Source organism: Oncorhynchus keta, chromosome 28 (genome assembly GCF_023373465.1).
Source record: "Oncorhynchus keta strain PuntledgeMale-10-30-2019 chromosome 28, Oket_V2, whole genome shotgun sequence".
NCBI lineage: Eukaryota > Metazoa > Chordata > Actinopteri > Salmoniformes > Salmonidae > Oncorhynchus > Oncorhynchus keta.
Window position 1 is genome coordinate 55,040,518 of NC_068448.1, and position 22,856 is coordinate 55,063,373.

At 44.9% G+C, this 22,856-nt stretch overlaps 1 protein-coding gene across 1 annotated transcript in view; it reads left to right on the forward strand.

Moving 5' to 3' along the window:
* The window catches only part of LOC118373687 (MAGUK p55 subfamily member 7-like), a 295,718-nt gene that overhangs the window by 65,275 nt on the left and 207,587 nt on the right, over window positions 1–22,856 (forward strand). The window contains exons 2-3 of the mRNA XM_052483289.1: window positions 2,649–2,743; window positions 19,831–20,038. Of these exons, the coding sequence (XP_052339249.1) occupies window positions 20,002–20,038 (37 nt within the window). The 5' untranslated portion in view covers window positions 2,649–2,743; window positions 19,831–20,001. The remainder of the gene's footprint in view (window positions 1–2,648; window positions 2,744–19,830; window positions 20,039–22,856) is intronic.

A 22,856-nucleotide genomic window follows, 5' to 3' on the forward strand; every position in this document is an offset into this window, starting at 1 on the left:
AAACCTTCCATAACAAAGCCATCACCTACAGAGAAATTAACCCGGAGAAGAGCCCCCTAAGCAAGCTGGTCCTGGGGCTCTGTTCACAAACACAAACAGAGCACTAGGACAGCAACACAATTAGACCCAAACATATCATGAGAAAATAAAAATATAATTACTTGACACATTGGAATGAATTGTCCAAAAAACTGAGCCAACTGGAATGCTATTTGATCCTAAACGGAGAGTACACAGTAGCAGAATACCTGACCACTGTCACTGCCCCAAACTTGAGGTAAGCTTTGACTATGTACAGACTCAGTGAGCATAGCCTTGCTATTGAGAGAAGCCATCGTAGGCAGACCTGGCTCTCAAGAGAAGACAGGCTATGTGCACACTGCCCACAATACAAAATGAGGTGGAAACTGAGCTGCACTTCCTAACCTCCTGCCAAATGTATGACCATACATTTGCCAGATTATACAGATACACAAAGAATTTGAAAACAAATCCAATTTTGATAAACTCATATCTATTGTGTGAAATACCACAGTGTGCCATCACAGCAGCAAGTTTTGTGACCTGTTGCCACAGGAAAAGTCCAACTAGTGAAGAACAAACACCATTGTAAATGCAACCAATATTTATGTTTATTTATTTTCCCTTTTGTACTTTCACTATTTGCACATAGTTACAACACACACATCCATAATATGACATTGAAATGTGTCTATTCCTTTGGAACTTTGAGTAATGTTTACTGTACATTTAGTTTATTATCTACAGTACCGGTCAAAGGTTTGGAAACACCTACTCATTCCAGGGATTTTCTTTATTTCTACTATTTGTTCTACATTAATAGTGAAGACATCAAAACTAAGAAATAACACATATGGAATCATGTAGTCAACAAAAAAGTGTTGAACAAATCAAAATATATTTGAGTTTCTTCAAAGTAGCCACCCTTTGCTTTGACAGCTTTGCCCATTCTTGGCATTCTCTCTTCACTATTAATCTACAATGTAGAAAATAGTAAAAATAAAGAAATACCCTTGAATGAGTAGGTGTGTCAAATTTAAAAATACAAATTTAAATACTGGTCCCCCGCAGGAAGCAAACCCACAACCCTGGCATTTCAAGTGCCATGCTCTACCAACTGAGCCACACACACTGAGAGAGAGAGAGTGAGAGAGAGTGAGAAAGATGCATACAGAGAGAGCAAGAGAGACCATGTGTGTCACTTTCCCTGGGGGCCTGTCCTACTGACTGTGTGACCTCTTCAGGTGAGGGCAGAGGAGATGGCCACCAGTGATCTCATCCCCTGTCAAGGTTCTATTGTCATTCAAAGCAGGAAAGGACTGAGTGAGAGAAGCAAGGGGCTGGGGAGGGGGGCATCTTGGCTTAGCTTCTTTCCACCTAGCTGGGTGGTTAATGCCATCGAACGAATGACCAGAGATATTCATTCACTCACTCCTTAGTCTCTGAAACTTTTAGGCCACTCAACCCTCTATCCTCCCGATCTGCTTCCTCTCCCCCCTCTCTCCTCCTTCCTCTCTTCTCGCTCTTTCTCCTTGTTCAGTCCATTCCCATGCATACAGTGCAGCTCTTTGTGGAGCTCTCACCCTTAATAGTACTGCTGGGTGAGTTGAGGTTACATTCCCCGCACTGCCGCGTTCCACTGTTACCCCCCCCCCCACAACATACACTTATGCGTCGGGGGTTGCCTCACCATGGCACTGACACAATATTCAATTGAATTAATGCACAGCTGCATGGCACGGAATGAGAGATTTATCCTGGGAAACCAGGTCCTGGATGGACAACGTGGGGGTGAAAAAACACTTCCATTTATTACAAAAGCTCATTAAGGAGAAAGGTTCAATCTCACTGCTAGCTAGTCCCAGACAGACAGGTCACATATCCAGGGTGGCTAAATAAAACCAAACCAGGCAGGAGAGGAGATGTCTGCTGCTTCTCTCTTCATAGACACCAATAGGAAGCTGAGTGATTTGGAGTCATAGCTTGATATTTAGCTGCCTAGCTTCTCTCATTCTGGGAAAGGCAGCACAGGTATGAGTTGTAGGGAATATTTTTCATTTTCACTCTGGTCTAGTATACGCTGGGCTACAGCCAATGAGATATATACATATACAGTTGAAGTCGGAAGTTTACATACAACTTAGCCAAATACATTTAAACTCAGTTTTTCACAATTCCTGACATTTAATCTGGGTAAAAATTCCCTGTCAGTTAGGATCGATCACCACTTTATTTTAAGAATGTGAAATGTCGGAATAATAGTAGAGAGAATTATTTATTTCAGCTTTTGTTTCTTTCATCACATTCCCAGTGGGTCAGAAGTTGACATACACTCAATTAGTATTTGGTAGCATTGCCTTTTAAATTGACTTCAACTGTGTGTATATATATTTATATATACACACAGTATACACCATTTGCTACAGCGCTGTATTGCTTCTATGTGCAGTCAACCCCATCTAGTGGTGATCGGTGGGAAATGCAATTGAGGATATTTTTTGAATGAGCTTTGTATGAATGGTACTTCCTCAGGTTTTTAGCAACTCCCCTCTCTCATTTGTATACTTTGTGTAAAATCCTTGAATTCTATGGGTGACACTCCTTTTCCTTCTCTCTCACTCTGACAGACAGGCTCTAAGGCGGTACATTGAAGTGAAGGGGTGGAGCGTCATGAGCCTTCTGGCACACTAACTGAAAGAACCAGAGTAGCAGGTCTGATCAGGTGGGTTGCTGCTATGCTCTGTGGGTGTGCATGTCTGCCTGTTGGTGTGTCTGCTGCCCTTGTGTGTGTGTACAGGAGAGTGTGTTCTGGAAAACCCTTTATTGTGTCTGTTTATTTGTAGCTTAGTGTGTTTCTCCCTTCTTTCTTTTGTATATAAACTCAGCATAAAAATAAAAGTCCCCTTTTCAGGACCCTGTCTTTCAAAGATAATTCGTAAAAAATCCAAATCTCTTCACAGATCTTCATTGTAAAGGGCGTAAACACTGTTTCCCATGCTTGTTCAATGAACCATAAACAATTAATGAACACATGCACCTGTGGAACGGTCGTTAAGACAGAAAACAGCTTATAGACGGTAGGCAATTAAGGTCACAATTATGAAAACAAAGGACGCTATAAAGAGGCCTTTCTGCTGACACTGAAAAACACCAAAATAAAGATCCCCAGGGTCCTTGCTCCTCTGCTTGAACGTGCCTTAGGCATGCAGATGTGGACAGCGCAATAGATTGCAATGTCAGTACTGTGAGACGCCTAAGACGGCGCTACAGGGAGACAGGATGGACAGCTGATTGTCCTCGCAGTGTCAGACCACGTGTAACAACACTTGCACAGGATCGGTGCATCCGAATAGCACACCTGCGGGACAGGTACAGGATGGCAACAACAACTGCCCGAGTTACACCAGGAATGCACAATCCCTCCATCAGTGCTCAGACTGTCCGCAATAGGCTGAGAGAGGCTGGACTGAGGGCTTGGCAACAATGTCGCTTATGGGCACAAACCCACCTTCGCTGGACCAGACAGGACTGGCAAAAAGTGCTCTTCATTGACGAGTCGCGGTTTTGTCTCACTTGGGGTGATGGTCGGATTCGCGTTTATCATCAAAGGAATGAGCGTTACACTGAGGCCTGTACTCTGGAGCAGGATCAGGTTGGAGGTGGAGGGGCCGTCATGGTCTGGGGTGGAAGTCACAGACTCTTCGGACTGAGCTTGTTGTCATTGCAGGCAATCTCAACGCTATGCGTTACAGGGAAAGACATCCTCCTCCCTCATGTGGTACCCTTCCTGCAGGTTCATCCTGACATGACCCTCCAGCATGACAATGCCACCAGCCTAACTGCTCGTTCTGTGAGTGATTTCCTGCAAGACAGGAATGTCAGTGTTCTGCCATGGCCAGCGAAGAGCCAGGATCTCAATCCCATTGAGCACATCTGGGACCTGTTGGATCGGAGGGTGAGGGCTAGGGCCATTCCCTCCAGAAATGTCCGGGAACTTGCAGGTGCCTTGGTGGAAGAGTGAGGTAACATCTCACAGCAAGAACTGGCAAATCTGGTGCAGTCCATGCGGAGGAGATGCACTGCAGTACTTAATGCAGCTGGTGGCCACACCAGATACTGACTGTTACTTTTGATTTTGACCCTCCTTTTGTTCAGGGACACATTATTCCATTACTGTTAGTCACATGTATGTGGAACTTGTTCAGTTTATGTCTCAGTTGTGGAATCTTGTTATGTTCATACAAATATTTAAACTGCGTTTGCTGAAAATAAACGCAGTTGACAGTGAGGATGTTTCTTTTAGTAAGCCTAACTGCCTGACTAAGGCTCAATCACAACAATGTGGAGTCGTACTGAAGCAGGACTTTCATTCCATAGCAGTTTGACATGTAACAGTTACATTCCATTCACTCACTCATTTTCTGTCATTTCTTGGGATTAATGATTAACCAGTGGAAGCAATAAAAATTCCAAACTACTGTTCAGAAATAGTTTATACCCAAAGTTTTAGAGTCCATACACAGATTGGCTACATAGCCAAGCATCCATAGATATACATGTATTTTTATCCTCCCCAATAAGCAAGAAAATAGTTAGCAAGCTACCTTTATTCAGCTGCATTGCATGCCAAATATCTTCAATCTCTTGCGTTAACATATTCCTCTTAACTGTACATTTTCTGCATGATTCCTGATGAAGTAATAATTACTTAAATTTGCTTCCATCCTAGCTTATTGTTTTCTTAAAGTAACTCGACAGGGTTGGGTCTCAGAGCTTCATGGGAGTTTTCAGAAACACTAGATATGAAGTCTGCATTTTGGAGGGCCAACTAGAAGTTGAATTGGGACAATCTATGACTCGATGGGGCTTGTGGGATTGCACAAACCAGGGGGTATTGGGATTGAGCCTAAGTGTTTGCTGACTAACAGTTTTGGGCTCCTGAATGGTGCAGTGGTCTAAGGCACTGCATCTCAGTGCTAGAGGCGACACGACAGACACTCTGGTTCGAATCCAGGTTGTATCTCAACCTGCCGTTATTGGGCGTCCCATATGGCGGTGCACAATTGGCCGAGCGTCGTCCAGGTTTGGCTGGTGTAGGCTGTTGTTGTAAATAAGAATTTGTTCTTAACGGACTTGCCTAGTTGAGTAAAGGTTAAAGAATATATATATACACATCCTAGATTTGAATGAATTAAATATTCTTATTAAATACTTCTTTCTTTACATAGTTGAATGTGCTGACAACAAAATCACACAAAAATGATCAATGGAAATCAAATTTATCAACCCATGGAGGTCTGGATTTGGAGTCACACAAAATTAAAGTGGAAAGCCACACTACAGGCTGATCCAACTTTGATGTAATGTCCTTAAAACAAGTCCAAATGAGGCTCAGTAGTGTGTGTGGCCTCCACCTGCCTGTATGACCTCCCTACAACGCCTGGGCATGCTCCTGATGAGGTGGCAGATGATCTCCTGAGGGATCTCCTCCCAGACCTGGACTAAAGCATCCTCCAACTCCTGGACAGTCTGTGGTGCAACGTGGCGTTGGTGGATGGAGCGAGACATGATGTCCCAGATGTGCTCAATTGGATTCAGGTCTGGGGAACGGGTGGGCCAGTCCATAGCATCAAGGCCTTCCTCTTGCAGGAACTGCTGACACACTCCAGCCACATGAGGTCTAGCATTGTCTTGCATTAGGAGGAACCCAGGGCCAACCGCACCAGCATATGGTCTCACGAGGGGTCTGAGGATCTCATCTCGGTACCTAATGGCAGTCAGGCTACCTCTGGCGAGCACATGGAGGGCTGTGCGGCCCCTCAAAGAAATGCCACCCCACACCATGACTGACCCACCGCCAAACCGGTCATGCTGGAGGATGTTGCAGGCAGCAGAACATTCTCCACTGCGTCTCCAGACTGTCACGTCTGTCACATGTGCTCAGTGTGAACCTGCTTTCATCTGTGAAGACCACAGGGCGCCAGTGGCAAAATTTGCCAATCTTTGTGTTCTCTGGCAAATTCCAAACATCCTGCACGGTGTTGGGCTATAAGCACCACCCCCACCTGTGGACGTCGGGCCCTCATACCACCCTCATGGAGTCTGTTTCTGACCGTTTGAGCAGACACATGCACATTTGTGGCCTGCTGGAGGTTATTTTGCAGGGCTCTGGCAGTGCTCCTCCTGCTCCTCCTTGCACAAAGGCGGAGGTAGCGGTCCTGCTGCTGGTTTGTTGCCCTCCTACGGCCTCCTCCACGTCTCCTGATGTACTGGCCTGTCTCCTGGTAGAGCCTCCATGCTCTGGACACTACGCTGACAGACACAGCAAACCTCTGTGCCATCCTGGATGAGCTGCACTACCTGAGCCACTCGTGTGGGTTGTAGACTCCGTCTCATGCTACCACTAGAGTGAAAGCACCGCCAGCATTCAAAAGTGACCAAAACATCAGCCAGGAAGCATAGGAACTGAGAAGTGGTCTGTGGTTATTACCTGCAGAACCACTCCTTTATTGGGGGTGTCTTGCTAATTGCCTATAATTTCCACCTGTTGTCTATTCCATTTGCACAACAGCATGTGAAATGTATTGTCATTCAGTGTTGCTTCCTAAGTGGACAGTTTGATTTCACAGAAGTGTGATTGACTTGGAGTTACATTGTGTTGTTTAAGTGTTCCTTTTATTTTTTGAGCAGTGTATATATTTGAAATTATATCTGTATGATATGGGCCTACTGAGTGCTAGTGATTCTAGCAGCCCTGTTAGGCTGGATCTCAAATGGCACCCTATTCCCTATAGTGCATTACTATTGACTAGAGCCCAGGTCAAAAGTAGTGCACCATATCGAGACAGAGGCAGCGACTCACCACACAGATGGCCCAGCTGGTGTCTTCTGGGAAAGTTGAATAGTTCTCTCTCTCCTCCCTCTCTGTCTCTGTCTCTCTCTCTGTCCTCTCTCTCTTTGTTCATCTCTATTGCTCTCTCTCTATCATGCTTTCGCTCTCCTGCTTTCTCTCTCTCAACTCTACTCTGTAAAAGACAGATTGTCTGAAGGGCTTATAGAAAATGTAACATGTCGAATGAATTTGGTTTCCATGACTTTTTATTAAAACAAGGCAGGGAAACATTTAATGGAGTCTTTAATGTGTTAAAAGGGCTTGGTGTGTTAATGTGTTGCTTGGAGGGAAGACCCTGCTGTGCACACACAATTACCTCAAATGACCCTGGTGCAGACATTGTGGAAAGACTGGTTAAAAACTACACACAAAAACAAAATAGAGTTATATGGTCCATAGATCTCTAGACACCGCAAAGTGCAAGGCCCTAAAATTTTACAAGTATCAAAGAGGCCATACATAAATACTGTATATACACTGCCTTCGGAAAGTATTCAGACCCCTTGATCTTTTCCACACCCTTATTCTAAAATCTATTGTTTTTTTACTCATCAATCTACACACAATACCCCATAATGACAAACCAAAAACAGGTTTTTAGAAATGTTTGCAAATGTGTAAAAAATAATAATAATGTTAATGGAAATATCACATTTACATAAGTATTCAGACCCTTTACTCAGTACTTTGTTGAAGCACCTTTGGCAGCGATTACAGCATCGAGTCTTATGACGCTACTATCTTGGCACACGTGTATTTGGGGAGTTTCTCCCATTTTTCCTCTGCAGATCCTCTCAAGCTCTGTCAGGTTGGATGGGGTGCGTTGCTGCACAGCTATTTTCATGTCTCTCCAGAGATCGGGTTCAAGTCTGGGCTCTGGCTGGTCCACTCAAGGACACTCAGAGACTGGTCCCGAAGCCACTCCTGCTTTGTCTTAGCTGTGTGCTTAGGGTCGTTGTCCTGTTGGAAGTTGAACCTTCGCTCCAGTCTGACGTTCTAAGTGCTCTGGAGCAGGTTTTCATCAAGGATCTCTCTGTACTTTGCTCCGTTCATCTTTCCCTCATCCTGACTAGTCTCTAAGTCCCTGTCGCTGAAAACATCCCCACAGCATTAGTTAAGTAAAGGTTAAATAATATATATATATTCTGTAGGGATGGTGCCAGGTCTCCTCCAGACGCAATGCTTGGCATTCAGGCCAAATAATTTAATCTTGGTTTCATCAGACCAGAGAATCTTGTTTCTCATGGTCTGAGAGTCTTTATGTGCCTTTTGGCAAACTCCAAGCGAGCTGTCATGTGCCTTTTACTGAGGAGGGGCTTCCGTCTGGCCACTCAACCATAAAGGCCTGATTGATGGAGTGCTGCAGAGACGGTTGATGTTCTCCAATCTCCACAGACGAATTCTAGAGCTCTGTCAGTTAAAAAAAAAAAAAAATATATATATATATATATATTTTTTTTTTTTTTACACCTTTTAACTAGGCAAGTCAGTTATTATTATAGTCTTATTTTCAATGACTGCTTAGGAACAGTGGGTTAACTGCCTTGTTCAGGGGCAAATTGACAGATTTCTACCTTGTCAGCTCAGGGATTCGATCCACCAACCTTTCGGTTAGTGGCCCAACACCACTAATCTTTGGGCAGGGGCCCATCGGCATTGGGCCAGCTTCCGGTTAGTGGCCCATCGGCATTGGGCCATGTTCCGGTTAGTGGCCCAATGCCACTAGGCTACCTGCCTCCCCAAGAGTTACCATCGTGTTCTTGGTCACCTCGCTGACCAAGGCCCTTTTCCCCCGATTGCTCAGTTTGGCCGGGCGACCAGCTTGGAGTCTTGGTGGTGGTTCTACATTTCTTCCTTTTAACATTATGCATGCCACTGTGTTCTTGGGGACCTTCAATGCTGCAGACATGTTTTGGTACCCTTCCCCAGATCTGTGCCTCGACACAATCCTGTCTCGTAGCTCTACGGACAAATCCTTCGACCTCATGGTTTGGTTTTTGCTCTGACATGCACTGTCAACTGTGGGACCTTATATAGACAGGATTGTGCCTTTCCAAATCATGTCTAATCAATTGAATTTACCACAGGTGGACTCCAATCAAGTTGTAGAAACATCTCAAGGATGATCAATGGAAACAGGATGCACCTGAGCTCAATTTCGAGTCTCATAGCAAAGGGTCTGAATACTTATGCAAATTAGGTATTTCAGTTTTTAATTTGTAAAATGTATAAACTTGTTTTTGCTTTGTCATTATGGGGTATTGTGTGTGGAGGTGAGGATTGCTGAGGATTTGTTTAATTTATCCATTTTAGAATAAGGCTGTAATGTAACAATGTGGAAAGAGTCAAGGGGTCTGAATACTTTCCCAAGGTATGTATCAAGAAGCAGAGAGGCCCTATCATGGTAGCATAGAGGCCATGTCAGTATCAGAGAGGCCCTATCATGGTAGCATAGAGGCCATGTCAGTATCAGAGAGGCCCTATCATGGTAGCATAGAGGCCATGTCAGTATCAGAGAGGCCCTATCATGGTAGCATAGAGGCCATGTCAGTATCAGAGAGGCCCTATCATGGTAGCATAGAGGCCATGTCAGTATCAGAGAGGCCCTATCATGGTAGCATAGAGGCCATGTCAGTATCAGAGAGGCCCTATCATGGTAGCATAGAGGCCATGTCAGTATCAGAGAGGCCCTATCATGGTAGCATAGAGGCCATGTCAGTATCAGAGAGGCCCTATCATGGTAGCATAGAGGCCATGTCAGTATCAGAGAGGCCCTATCATGGTAGCATAGAGGCCATGTCAGTATCAGAGGCCCTATCATGGTAGCATAGAGGCCATGTCAGTATCAGAGAGGCCCTATCATGGTAGCATAGAGGCCTTGTCAGTATCAGAGAAGCCCTATCATGCTAGCATAGAGGCCATGTCAGTATCAGAGAGGCCCTATCATGCTAGCATAGAGGCCATGTCAGTATCAGAGAGGCCCTATCATGGTAGCATAGAGGCCTTTACAGATTTGTCTCTCAATTAAATTTCAATTAAATTGAAGGGCTGTATTGGCATGAGAAACATATGTTTACATTACTAAAGCAAGTGAAATAAACGATCAAAAAAGGATCAGTAAACATAACATTATACTCATAAAAGTTCCAAATAGCATTCTAGTTTGCTCAGTTTTTTTGTTCGTTTTTTCCAATGTGTCAAGTAATTATCTTTATGTTTTCTCATGATTTGGTTGGGTCTAATTGTGTTGCTGTCTAGGGGCTCTGTGGGGTTTGTTTGAACAGAGCCCCAGGACCAGCTTGCTTAGGGAGTTCTTTTCCAGGTTAATTTCTCTGTAGGTGATGGCTTAGTTATAGAAGGTTTGGGAATAGCTTCCTTTTAGGTGGTTGTAGAATCTAACTGCTCTTTTCTGGCTTTTGATAATTAGCGGGCATCAGTCTAATTCTGCTCTGCATGCATTATTTGGTGTTCTATGTTGTTCACGGAGGATAGTTTTGTAGAATTCCGCATGCGGAGTCTAAATTTGGTATTTGTCTCATTGTGTGAATTCTTGGTTGGTGAGCAGACCCCAGACCTCACAACCATAAAGGATAATGGGTTCTATAACTGATTCAAGTATTTCTAGCCAGATCCTAATTGGTATGTCGAATTTTATGTTCCTTTTGATGGCATAGAAGGCCCTTCTTGCCTTGTCTCTCAGATCATTCACAGCTTTGTGGAAGTTACTTGTGGCACTGATCGTTATCGTTTTTTTGTGTGCTCTAGGGCAACGGTGTCTAGAGGGAATTTGTATTCGTGGTCCTGGCGACAGGACCTTTTTTGGAACACATTATTTCTGTCTTACTGAGATTCACTGTTTATTCCCCGTCTGACAGAATCTGTGCAGAAGATCTAGGTGCTGCTCTAGGCCCTCCTTGGTTGGGGACAGAAACACCAGAACATCAGCAAACAGTAGACATTTGACTTCAGATTGATATATATGTTGGAGGTGTGTGTGTGTGTGTGTGTGTGTGTGTGTGTGTGTGTGTGTGTGTGTGTGTGTGTGTGTGTGTGTGTGTGTGTGTGTGTGTGTGTGTGTGTGTGTGTGTGTGTGTGTACATGAATTTTATCATGTCGTATGTTTTTCCCCCAACACCATTCTCCCTCAGTTTGTTTTGTAGACCTTCATGTCAAATTGAGTGTAACACCGTACCCAAACCGGCCGTGCGTAAATGTATTTTGTCCCCCCACACCAAACGCGATCACGACACGCAGGTTGAAAAATCAAAACAAACTCTGAACCAATTGTATTAATTTGGGGACAGGTTAAAAAGCATTAAACATTGATGGCAATTTAGCTGGCTAGGTAACTTTCCTAGTTACCACGACGCCCAAACTCAGTTCATGTTTCAATCACCCACGTAGGTATAACCAATGAGGAGATGGCATGTGGGTATCTGCTTCTATAAACCAATGAGGAGATGGGAGAGGCAGGACTTGCACCGCAGTCAGCGTTACAAATAGAACTGAAATATACTTTTATTTTAGCGCTTGGCAACACAGATGCTCGTTGGCAACACAGATGCTTGTTGGCGAGCACAAGCGATGCGAGTGGTGTTGCCAGCATGTAAAGCTTTTTTGAAATCAACAAAGCATGAGAAGACTTTGCCTTTGTTTTTGGTTTGTTTGTTATTTAGGGTGTGCAGGGTGAATACGTGGTCTGTCATACAGTAATTTGGTAAAAAGCTAATTTGACGTTTGCTCAGTACATTGTTTTCGCTGAGGAAATGTACAAGTCTGCTGTTAATGATAATGCAGAGGATTTTCCCAAGGTTGCTGTTGACGCATATCTCCCGGTAGTTATTGGGGTAAAATCTCAATCTTTTTCACTCTTTCCTTTCTTTCTTTCTTTCTCTCTCTCGATCTCAAGTTTACTCTGTAAAAGACAGGCTGTCTGAAGTGTCACATGTCAAAATAATTTCATTTCCATCACTTTTTGTTGAAACAAGGCAGGAAAACATTTATTGGAGTCTTAATGCATTATAATGTGTTCATTTGTCGCATGGTGGGAAGACTGGGCTGTGCACATAAAATGACCTCAACGTTCCTGGGGCAGACACTGTGGAAAGGCAGGTTTTTAGGTTTATATATATAAATAAACCTATCTGTGTATAGACACAGCAAGTGTCCCTGGTCTGTACTGATCCTGAGCTGTTCAAACCTTCATCTTGACCTCTTCTCAACCTGAAATCTGTTAGAAGGTGCTCTTGGGAAGGCCTGTTAGGTCAGAGGCTCAGACCAAGGCTCCTGTGGTGCAGATGTACAGTAACAGCCTGTTTAAGAGATATTGAGATCTTCTGTGAGGTATTTGCATGCTACTATATACCATAGGCTTCCAGTCATTGTGCTAGCGCTAGTTAGCTTTGGCTTGTGAAATGACCTAAAACTTACTTCATATTCGACACAGAGACATGAACATTAATCTGACTGGGGAAGTAGATAAAGGGCATCATTGCCAAAATCCTGAAGTATCCCTTTAATTTACATCCAAAAAGCAGGCACGTGCTCTTTCCATCAGACATGATAGAGTAGTACCTCCTTCTGTCATCCATTTCTTTGCTCACACACTTTGCTGCTTGCATCCCCCTCCCTCCCTCTCCCGTTCTCAGGCCAGGAACACGACACAGCCAGCCCTGGGTTGAAGCTGTCTTCATTTAAGAACCCCAATCCTGCATAACCTTAACAACTGTTACCAACTAATACAGGCCTGCAGCCTCCCGGCTGGCCGCATGGCACGTCCCTCAAACACAGCTAAATCCTCTACCCTGCTCTTCCAGCTACTTCTAATAGGATGGACGTGTTTAACTATACCTGATCAGAAGGAGCTTGGGTTAGTTTAAGGGTGAGGATCTAGGGTTAGTTTAAGGGTGAGGATCTAGGGTTAGTTTAAGGGTGAGGATCTAGGGTTAGTTTTGTGGTGAGGTTCTAGGGTTAGTTTTGTGGTGAGGAACTAGGGTTAGTTTTGGGGTGAGGAACTAGGGTTAGTTTTGGGGTGATGATCTAGGGTTAGTTTTAGGGTGGGGATCTAGGGTTAGTTTTAGGGTGGGGATCTAGGGTTAGGATTTAGGGTTAGTTTTTGGGTGAGGATCTGGGGTTAGTTTTGGGGTGGGGATCAAGGCTTAGTTTTAGGGTGAGGATCTAGGGTTAGTTTTGGGGTGGGGATCTAAGGTTAGGATCTAGGGTTAGTTTTGGGGTGAGGATCTAGGGTTAGTTTTGGGGTGAGGATCTAGGGTTAGTTTTGGGGTGAGGATCTAGGGTTAGTTTTGGGGTGAGGATCTAGGGTTAGTTTTGGGGTGAGGATCGAGGGTTAGTTTTGGGGTGAGGATCGAGGGTTAGTTTTGGGGTGAGGATCTAGGGTTAGTTTTAGGATCTAGGGTTAGGGTTAAGGTTTTCGGGTTGGAGAAAATAGGATTTTGAATGGGACTGAATTTTGTGTCCCTACAAGGTTAGTTTTACAAGACTGTGTGTCTGATTGTCCAGTGCAGCCTGCCTAATAGGATGAGATGGAGACATTCTGGCATGCCTCTGGAGAACAGTGCAGCTATTGAACAAAATGTACACACACACTTCTTAACCATTCAACAATGTATTTTTATATTTTCCACGAACAGCGTTTCGCTCCCGGATCCAGGAGGATTTCAGTATTAATATTGAACAAAATGTAATGTTTGAGTGCACGAGAGTTTTCCGTGCCAACTGTTTAATACACTGTAATTATACACCGTCCATGAAACATACTGCGGTTGTGTGTGTGTATTATTACGGGGGGTGTCGGGTGTCTGTCGTACATTTTGCTGTTCCTAGTATCTCTCAATCTCTCCCCATCTATCTCTTCCCCCTCTGTTTTGCTCTGTCTAACCAGGAAGCATCACAGCAGAAATATTTGGACACATGTTTTATGGACTGGAAGAGCATACTCTTCTGTCACCGTGTTCTCTTTATTGGGTGCGTGCGCGCACATGTGAAAACAAGGTAGTGTCCTCTTAAAACCGCACGTGACCACTAATGACACGGCATGCCTTTAAAAACAGCCTGCGTCGGAGGCGTAAGTCACTGCCACGGTGAATTAGGGAGACCCAGCGCTCAGATACACTCATTCAGGGCTCAGACTCACGGACTGAGGGGATCTAAGGTTGGATTTAGAGGAGTTGGGGATAAAGGGGGCAGAGTGGTGTGGTATACATGTGTGTTTTCTTTTCTCGCTTGGCGATTCAGTAGTTGGACACTGGAAGTATGTGGGACTCTAGATGTCCCACTTGCTGTGTTCACTATCAGGCCACTCCCAGGAGAGGGCACCAGTGAGCTCAGAACCTGGTCCCGCTACATACCTGTGCATACAGGAGCCAGGGTTTACAGCCACAATATGTTCAGTCAGTTAGGAGGAGCATATAAGCATTTCCAATCTGATAATATTGATAATTCCACAATGCTGTTGTAGGCCAGTGCAAGACATGTGGCTTTATGAAGGTAAGTCAGTTGAGTCTATTTAACTTAATTGAGTATTAGATGGTTCTGGTAAGACCAGGATGAACTTGGTTGATGAACCTGAATTTAAACTTGGCACATCGTGACACCAGATTGGCACAGCAGGGTTTACATAGTGCTTCACTAGGGTCAGATGGATTTGCTCTATAAAAATAGGACTTCCAAAAAAGGACTCATTAATTAGGGCTGAGAATTGCGGGGGACCTCACGATACGGAATTCGATACTGTGATTTTATTGTGATTTGTTGTTCCAAACATATTGCTCACTATATGTCTGCTGCAGAGGGACGAGAGAGAGACGTGAGAACATGTGTTTTGACCCGTCATGGAAATAAGTGCGGAAAACAAATTGTCTCCCTATTTTAAAAAGGTGGAGAACAAGCCATGAAGGTTTTGGTGCAGGTACAGCCAACTAGGAGGAGGATCTGTGTGTGTGGGGACGGGATGCGGTAGGCCTATACTCCTCCAGGCCAGTGTCTGGCCTCCACAGAGAGAACGTAATCTCCCAACAGCACGCTGGGGCTGTCAGACCCCCAGCCGCTACCGATCCCGACCAATATGGTTTTTGGGGGTCCGACTTTTTTTGGGGGGGAGGGACAAAACATAGCGATACTGATATCTGCCGATATAATATTTTACAGAAGGAAACTAAAGTGTAATTTTTCCACTCTGAATTTCCATAAATTGCCATCCAAAAGAGCAATTGCACAATAATTAAGCTTTAAATGTTGATTTCATACATTGTGATAATGACACATCATGAAAATGGCCAGAAGTGTTCAGATCAGCATGAGATTCCCTTTTCTCATCCTATTTATTCAATATCGGTTATCGTAGAGTTATTTACCATATAGCTGTAAAAGGCCAATATCGGACGATCATACTGGTGAACCAATCTATCGGTCGGGCTCTAAACTCTTCGAAAAAACGGTGCCATAAACCTAAAACAGTTCTTCGGGTGTCCACCCTTGTTGGTTCCAGGTAGAACCCTTTTGGTTTCAAGTAGAACCATTTTGGTTTCCGTGTAGAATCTTATCCCCAGGAATCAAAAAGGGTTTTACCTGGAACCAAAAAGGGTTCTTCTATGGTGACAGCGAAAGAGTGTACTGCCAACCCAGGGAATGTATAGACAGAGCATGCCTGCCTGCAGAAGTCGGCTACTTGCGAAACGCGTGTCCTTTTCCCAACTCTCTCCGTGTCTCACTTGAGACCACTACACTTTCTTCTCTCTCACGTTGTCTTCATGTTTGGTGCAGCCAAGTGTTGTGTTCCAGAGAATGTTTTTTCTCTCAGTACTGGACATTTTGAGTAACCTAGGCTATCATATCTGAACCTCAGAGGAGTGTGTTTTGGTGTCAGAGTTCTGGAGGACAGTATAGTTTTTAATGTCAGAGTAAGAGCGTGTGTCTTCATAACCTGTTTTTCCTCAACCCTTCTGTCTCCTTCTCTTCGACTTCCAGCTGGGTCCCTGGGTCCTCCTCCCATCCTAGCCAAGCCCGGTCTGTTTTTGCTCGTTCCCCCTCAGGCTGTTTTCTCTTCAAATAACTGATGGGACTTCAGGTTTCACACTGAGCAAGACTAAACAAATACAGCGTGTCTCCTAACATGTGATGCAAGCGCTCCTTTGTTTGGTAAGCTGCTGCGGCTTGCCGTGTCCAGGGTGTTTTCCAGCTGTGTTGTAAGAGTAGAGGGGATTCTGGCTGTAGTTGGATATTGGGCCACTAGATGGCAGCAGCACCCTTTCAGGGCACTGTGTGTGTGTTACACATGGGAGAAGTAGAAGGCATACCTTTTCATTGTGATCAGGCTCTTTTCTTCTCCACATGGCAAAGTTGCTTTGCCTCCCCCCTTTACACTCAAACCTGATTCTGTGTGATTTGTACAGAGGAGAACCAAGCCATGGCTGAATAAAGCATCTTGACTTGAACTGTCTTGAAGTTCAGTGGTTACTGGCCTTTCGGGCGCTGTAAAAGTCTCAGGTGCTCTCGGTGCCGCGGTACGCTTCCTGGCCTTCCCAAGGCCCCGGACGGAAAGATGGATCCCACTTTGATTTGGGAAAATTTCTGTAATTCCTCCTAGGGATGCCGTCTGATATTCTTGAATCCTGCAGCACTAGAAGGCAGGCAGATCAATCTCCCTAACAAGTCCCCCTCTGTCTCCGTCTGTCATTCCAATCACACTGGTATGACTATACCTTAGCCTTGTCCCTTACCCTGCTCTGTGACTGAAATACAGGGCTGGTTTAGCGCGGGTCAATTCTTTTGACATGAGCTCAGTTGCTGCTGCTTTTGTCCTCTGTGTTCAGAGCTGTTGGAGAGATCTTGTAGGATCCTGTGGTCCAGGCCTGAGGAGCCTGCTGTCACTGAGCTGCACCTTCTCTGTCCCAAATGGCGCCCTATTCCCTATGTAGTGTACTACTTTTGACCCAAGCCCTGTGGGCCGTAGTGCACTAGAAAGGGAACCGGGTGCCATTTGGGACTTAAACCGAGTCTCTGCTGGTCTCTTTAGCGTTTTCTTTAATGGGGTATATGTAGGCTTATGGTGTGGAACAGGACTGAACTTTGATTGCACTTGACGGTTTGGTCTATACATTTACTTGTGTGTGTGTGTGTGGTGTGTGTGTGTGTGTAGAAAGACAGCTGTGCTCCAAATCTAGCAGGCGTAACAAAGGAGCTGCGTGGTCTGAACTGTCCCACGTCCTCCACTTCCCCCCTCGGAAGGGAAAAGTCATACGTCCTTTACTGTTGTTCTGTGAATTCAGCACGTCTTACCTCCGGATTTCAAAAACTTCTGGCCCGAAAAACGTCAAACTCCTGGAACCCAACGTGTGTGTGTGTGAAGTGACCGGGTTTTGGGTCTGCCTGCAGTCTTTCCCGGGTGATGTTGCTGAGGCGATATTTTCCTGGAGGGTCGTCCCCAAGGGTTGTCCCCAAGGTGTGTTCACAACCCGTCGTGTCAGACACCGTTACGCAACATGAGCTAGCGTCTCCGCTGATTTACACCAAGCAGCTTCAAACACAGCTAAAGCCCCAAGCCACTGCTTGTGTCGTTCCTGAGGCTGAATAGTTAGTGCACGCTCCAACACCCTTTGACCCAGTGTTCTGGGCTCCGCTGGGGTGGTCCAACGGAGTGTGTGTTTGTGTTAGACCTGCTGAAGGGGCTCCTGAAGGAGGTATTTTGGCCTTAGAGAGTGCAGAGCGTGGTGGTTCTGCCTGGAAGCTCGTCTGCGTGTTAGCGTTGTTAGCTAGCTAGCTGCCTGCAGCCGCAGCCAAACGGCCCGGTCAGAACACCCTCACTCCGCATGGGACCAATAGCTGTCAGAAGTCAGCCGCCACCATAGGAACAATGTAGCCGGGAAGGAGACCAGGAAGGAGGGGACCAGATACAGTAGGTGGCTGTGGCTCATTTGAGGGATTTGTCTACTCTAGCTGTTCTTTCTGCCTTTAAGCCATCCTGTGTTGTATGATATGGGGTTCAGACAGAGAGTGGAGCAGACTGGACTTTGGGGAACCAAGTCTAGGGTGGGTTATTGAGCCCTATGTTAGGCAGGAGCCTTAGGTTAAATGTTATTGGCTGGCCACCGTTCTCTACATTTAAAGCTGAGCTTTGATGACTGCCTAGGCTGCTGAAGAATGTGGTAGTCTAGGCCTGAGCAGCATGGTTAGCAAGGGAGGAAGGATAGGGAGAGGGACATGGTAGGTAGTTGCCCCTGGGGCCTAATGAAGGGACCAGGGGGAGAAATGGAGGGGATGGGGGCTCATACAGGAGAGTGTGTGTGGTAGGGAACAGTAAAGCGTTTAATAAGCGAGGTGTGAGTCGAGGCCAGCCAGGAGTGGAGGGTTGAGGAGGGGTGGATGAAAGACTGGGGTCTCCTAGCGGATGCCACCACAGTCCCAGTGTGTGTGTGTGTGCCCCTAATGCCGGCCTGCTGCTGTTCTACAGTAGCAGCACCTGCCTGTGTCTGCTGGGGTTAGCTGGAGTACAGAGGTCAATAGGTAATGTCCTCTGAGGCCTCCGCGAACCCCAGGCCCAGTGCTCTGACTCAATGACTACAGCTAGCGCTCTGAGACATTCCCACCTGCACAGACATCACACATTATATGTCATGTTATATTTAAGCAATAAGGCCTGAGGGGTTGTGGTATATGGCCAATATGTTTTGCTTCGTGTCTAAGAATAGCCCTTAGCTGTGGTATATTGGCCATTCTCCACAAACCGCTGAGGTTCCTTTTTAATAAAAAAATAAATAAATGTGACCTTTATTTAACAAGGCAAGTTAGTTAAGAACAAATTCTTATTTACAATGACGGCCTACCCCGGCCAAACCCCGACAATGCTGGGCCAATTGTGCGCTGCCTTATGTGACGCCCAATCACGGCCGGTTGTGATACAGCCTGGATTCGAACCAGGGTGTCTGTAGTGACGCCTCAAGCAATGCAGTGCCTTAGACCGCTGCGCCTTTCAGGAGCCCTATTGCTACTATAAATTGGTTAACATCGTAATTAGAAGAGTAAAAATACATATTTTGTCATACCTGTGGTATACGGTCTAATATACCACGGCTGCCAGCCAATCAGCATTCAGGACTCAAACCACCCAGTTTATACAGTGCTTGAGAAAGCCTGAGTGTGAGCGTTTGTTGGTGTGTGCGTGCATGCATGGCAAATGTTTGTATTGAGGATGTGTGTGTACTGTAGGGGTGTGTATGATACTTCCTCTGTTGTCCTGACTCATGACATTCCTCAAATTCTCCACCTTGATAGGGAATTCCAAAATGGGGACACACACATCTTTCAGGGATAGAGGGTATATCCAGGAATCTTGTTCCAATTAGCTTAGCAGTACATGAGCTGTTTTTCCCTCGCTGGGTTTAATAGGCCAGAGCTGTGTGTGTGTGTCTGAGGGGTAGATTAACAGCCAAATGATTTTCTTAGTTTTGTTTTTGTGTTTTTAATTTTCCCCTCGTTCTCTCCATTTTCTCTGTGGATGGGTTCACAGTTCACTGGTTGTATTTACAAAGTGCCGCATTTCTAGGCTCATTTGATTTTTCACAGGTCTGGTCTGCAGTGTTCTCCCTTGAGCCGGATTGTGTTTCCTATGTTTCCGCTGGCCGTTGAAAGGGGGGATAACGAAGGTCTGGAAAAGTGTGTGTGTGTGTGTGTGTGTTTGCCTGTCCCCTTGTGTGTGTGTGTGTGTGTGTGTGTTCACAGTTGACCCTCCGTGATTACGAACCAACACATTTTTGCTATCATCTGCTGAATAACTTCCTTCATTGATGCGTACATCCGCTTTCTTCCAGGTTCAAACACACACACATACACACACACACTTGTGCGTGTTGTATTGGGTGCGTTGAAGCGCAGTGCCTAAATTCCTGCCCTCTCTCTTTTAGGGAACGCCGGCCACCCATGGTATAAATCCTGGAGAGAGACACCTTGGACTGGGGGTGACAGAGGAGAGGAAAGGAGACTGAACCTACCCTCGACCCTTCCCTTACTTGCTGCTGCAGTGTGGCAGTGCTATTTTCATTCTCACTCTGATATTCCACACCCAGGCAGGAACCATGCCGGCCCTGTCCACCGGATCTGGAAATTACTCGGGTACCGAATGATGTGATGAACCCTGTTTCCTTTCAGCTGTGCACACTAAACCCCGTTCCCTATTCACGATGCACATCTTCCTACCTGTTTTATCCCCTTTATACACTGCACTAACTCTGTGCCCTTAAGGCTGTTCACACTCAGCCTTAAGGCTGTTCCAATACGCTGGATTCTGTCTCCACTGTAGGTTTTTACAAAGAAGCATAGTTCATACAGTTCCTTCAAAGTATTCATACCCCTTGATTTATTCCACATTTTGATGTGCTATAGCCAAAATGGATGACACATTTTATTTATTATTAATTGTTTTATCTCTCACCGTACACTCGATACACCATGATGACAAAGTTAAAACATGTTTTTAGAAATGTTTGCTAATTTATGTCAAATTAAATACACCTGTCTAATTTACATAAGTATTCACACCCTTGAGTCAATATTTTGTAGATGTTCTTTTGGCAGTCTCTAAAGTCTCTAAAAGCTTTCCACACCTGGATTGGGCAACATTTGCCCATTTAGTCTTATCAAAATGATTCAATCTCTATCAAATTGGTTGTTGATCATTGCTAGACAACCATTTTCAGGTCTTGCCATAGATTTAAGTCATAACTGTAACTCGGCCACTGTCTTCTTGGTTAACAACTCCAGTGTATAGTCGTGGCCAAAAGTTTTGAGAATGACACAAATATTAATTTTCACGAAGTTTGCTGCTTCAGTGTCTTTAGATATTTTTGTCAGATGTTACTATGGAAGTATGATTACAAGCATTTCATAAGTGTCAAAGGCTTTCATGACAATTACATGAAGGTGATGCAAAGAGTCAATATTTGCAGTGTTGACCCTTCTTTTTCAAGACCTCTGCAATCTGCCCTGGCAGGCTGTCAATTAACTTCTGGGCCAAATCCTGACTGATGGCAGACCATTGTTACTTAATCAATGCTTGGAGTTTGTCAGAATTTGTGGGTTTTTGGTTTGTCCACCTGCCTCTTGAGGATTGACCACAAGTTTTCAATAGGTTTAAGGTCTGGGGAGTTTCCTGGCCATGGACCCAAAATATTGATGTTTTGTTCCCCGAGCCACTTAGTTATCACTTTTGCCTTATGGCAAGGTGCTCCATCATGCTGGAAAAGGCATTGTTCGTCACCAAACTGTTCCTGGATGGTTGGGAGAAGTTGCTCTCGGAGGATGTGTTTGTACCATTCTTTATTCATGGCTGTGTTCTTAGGCAAAATTGTGAGTGAGCCCACTCCCTTGGCTGAGAAGCAACCCCACACATGAGGATGCTCAGGATGCTTTACTGTTGGCATGACACAGGACTGATGGTAGCGCTCACCTTGTCTTCTCTGGACAAGCTTTTTTTCCGGATGCCCCAAACAATCGGAAAGGGGATTCATCAGAGAAAATGACTTTACCCCAGTCCTCAGCAGTCCAATCGCTGTACCTTTTACAGAATATCAGTCTGTTCCTGATGTTTTTCCTGGAGAGAAGTGGCTACTTTGCTGCCCTTGACACCAGGCCATCCTCAAAGTCTTCGCCTCACTGTGCGTGCAGATGCACTCACACCTGCCTGCTGCCATTCCTGAGCAATCTCTGTACTGGTGGTGCCCCGATCCCGCAGCTGAATCAACTTTAGGAGATGGTCCTGGCACTTGCTGGACTTTCTTGGGCGCCCTGAAGCCTTCTTCACAACAATTGAACCGCTCTCCTTGAAGTTCTTGATGATCCGATAAATGGTTGATTTAGGTGCAATCTTACTGGCAGCAGTATTCTTGCCTGTGAAGCCCGTTTTGTGCAACGCAATGATGACGGCACGTGTTTCCTTGCAGGTAACCATGGTTGACAGAGGAAGAACAATGATTCCAAGCACCACCCTCCTTTTGAAGCTTCCAGTCTGTTATTCGAACTCAATCAGCATGACGAGTGATCTCCAGCCTTGTCCTCGTCAACACACCTGTGTTAACGAGAGAATCACTGACATGTCAGCTGGTCCTTTTGTGGCAGGGCTGAAATGCAGTGGAATTTTTTTTTTTTTGGTTCATTTGCATGGTATAGGGGACTTTGCAATTCATTGGAATTCATCTGATCACTATTCATAACATTCTGGAGTATATGCAAATTGCCATCATACAAACTGAGGCAGCAGACTTTGTGAAAATTAATATTAGTGTCATTCTCAAAACTTTTGGCCACAACTGTAGATTTGGCCTTGTGTTTTAGGTTGTTGTCCTACTGAAATGTGAATTAATCTCCCAGTGTCTGTTGGAAAGCAGACTGAACCAGGTTTTCCTCTAGGATTTGCCTGTGCTTAGCTCCATTCTATTTCTTTTCATCCTGAAAAACTCTGCAGTCCTTAACGATAACAAACATACCCATAACATGATGCAGCCACCACAATGCTTGAAAATATGGAGAGAGGTACTGTAATGTGTTGTATTGGATTTGCCCCAAACATAATGCTTTGTATTCAGGACCAAAAGGTAATTGCTTTGCCATGTTTTTTTGCAGTATTACTTTAGTTCCTTGTTGCAAACAGGATGCATGTTTCGGAATATTTGTATTCTGTACATGGTATGAGGGCCAGATTGGGAATTTAGTCAGGACACCGGGACTAACACCCCTAGTCCTACGATAAGTGCCATGGGATCTTTAGTGACCACAGACAGTCAGGACAGCTGTTTAACGTTCCACCCAAAAGACGTTTCCTCCCTCTTCGGGAAAACTGAGTTATGAAGGATGCCACAAATGTACACCATTCAAAATATAATTAATAACTTCACCATGCATACAGGGATATTCAATGTCTGTTTAAAAAAAAAAA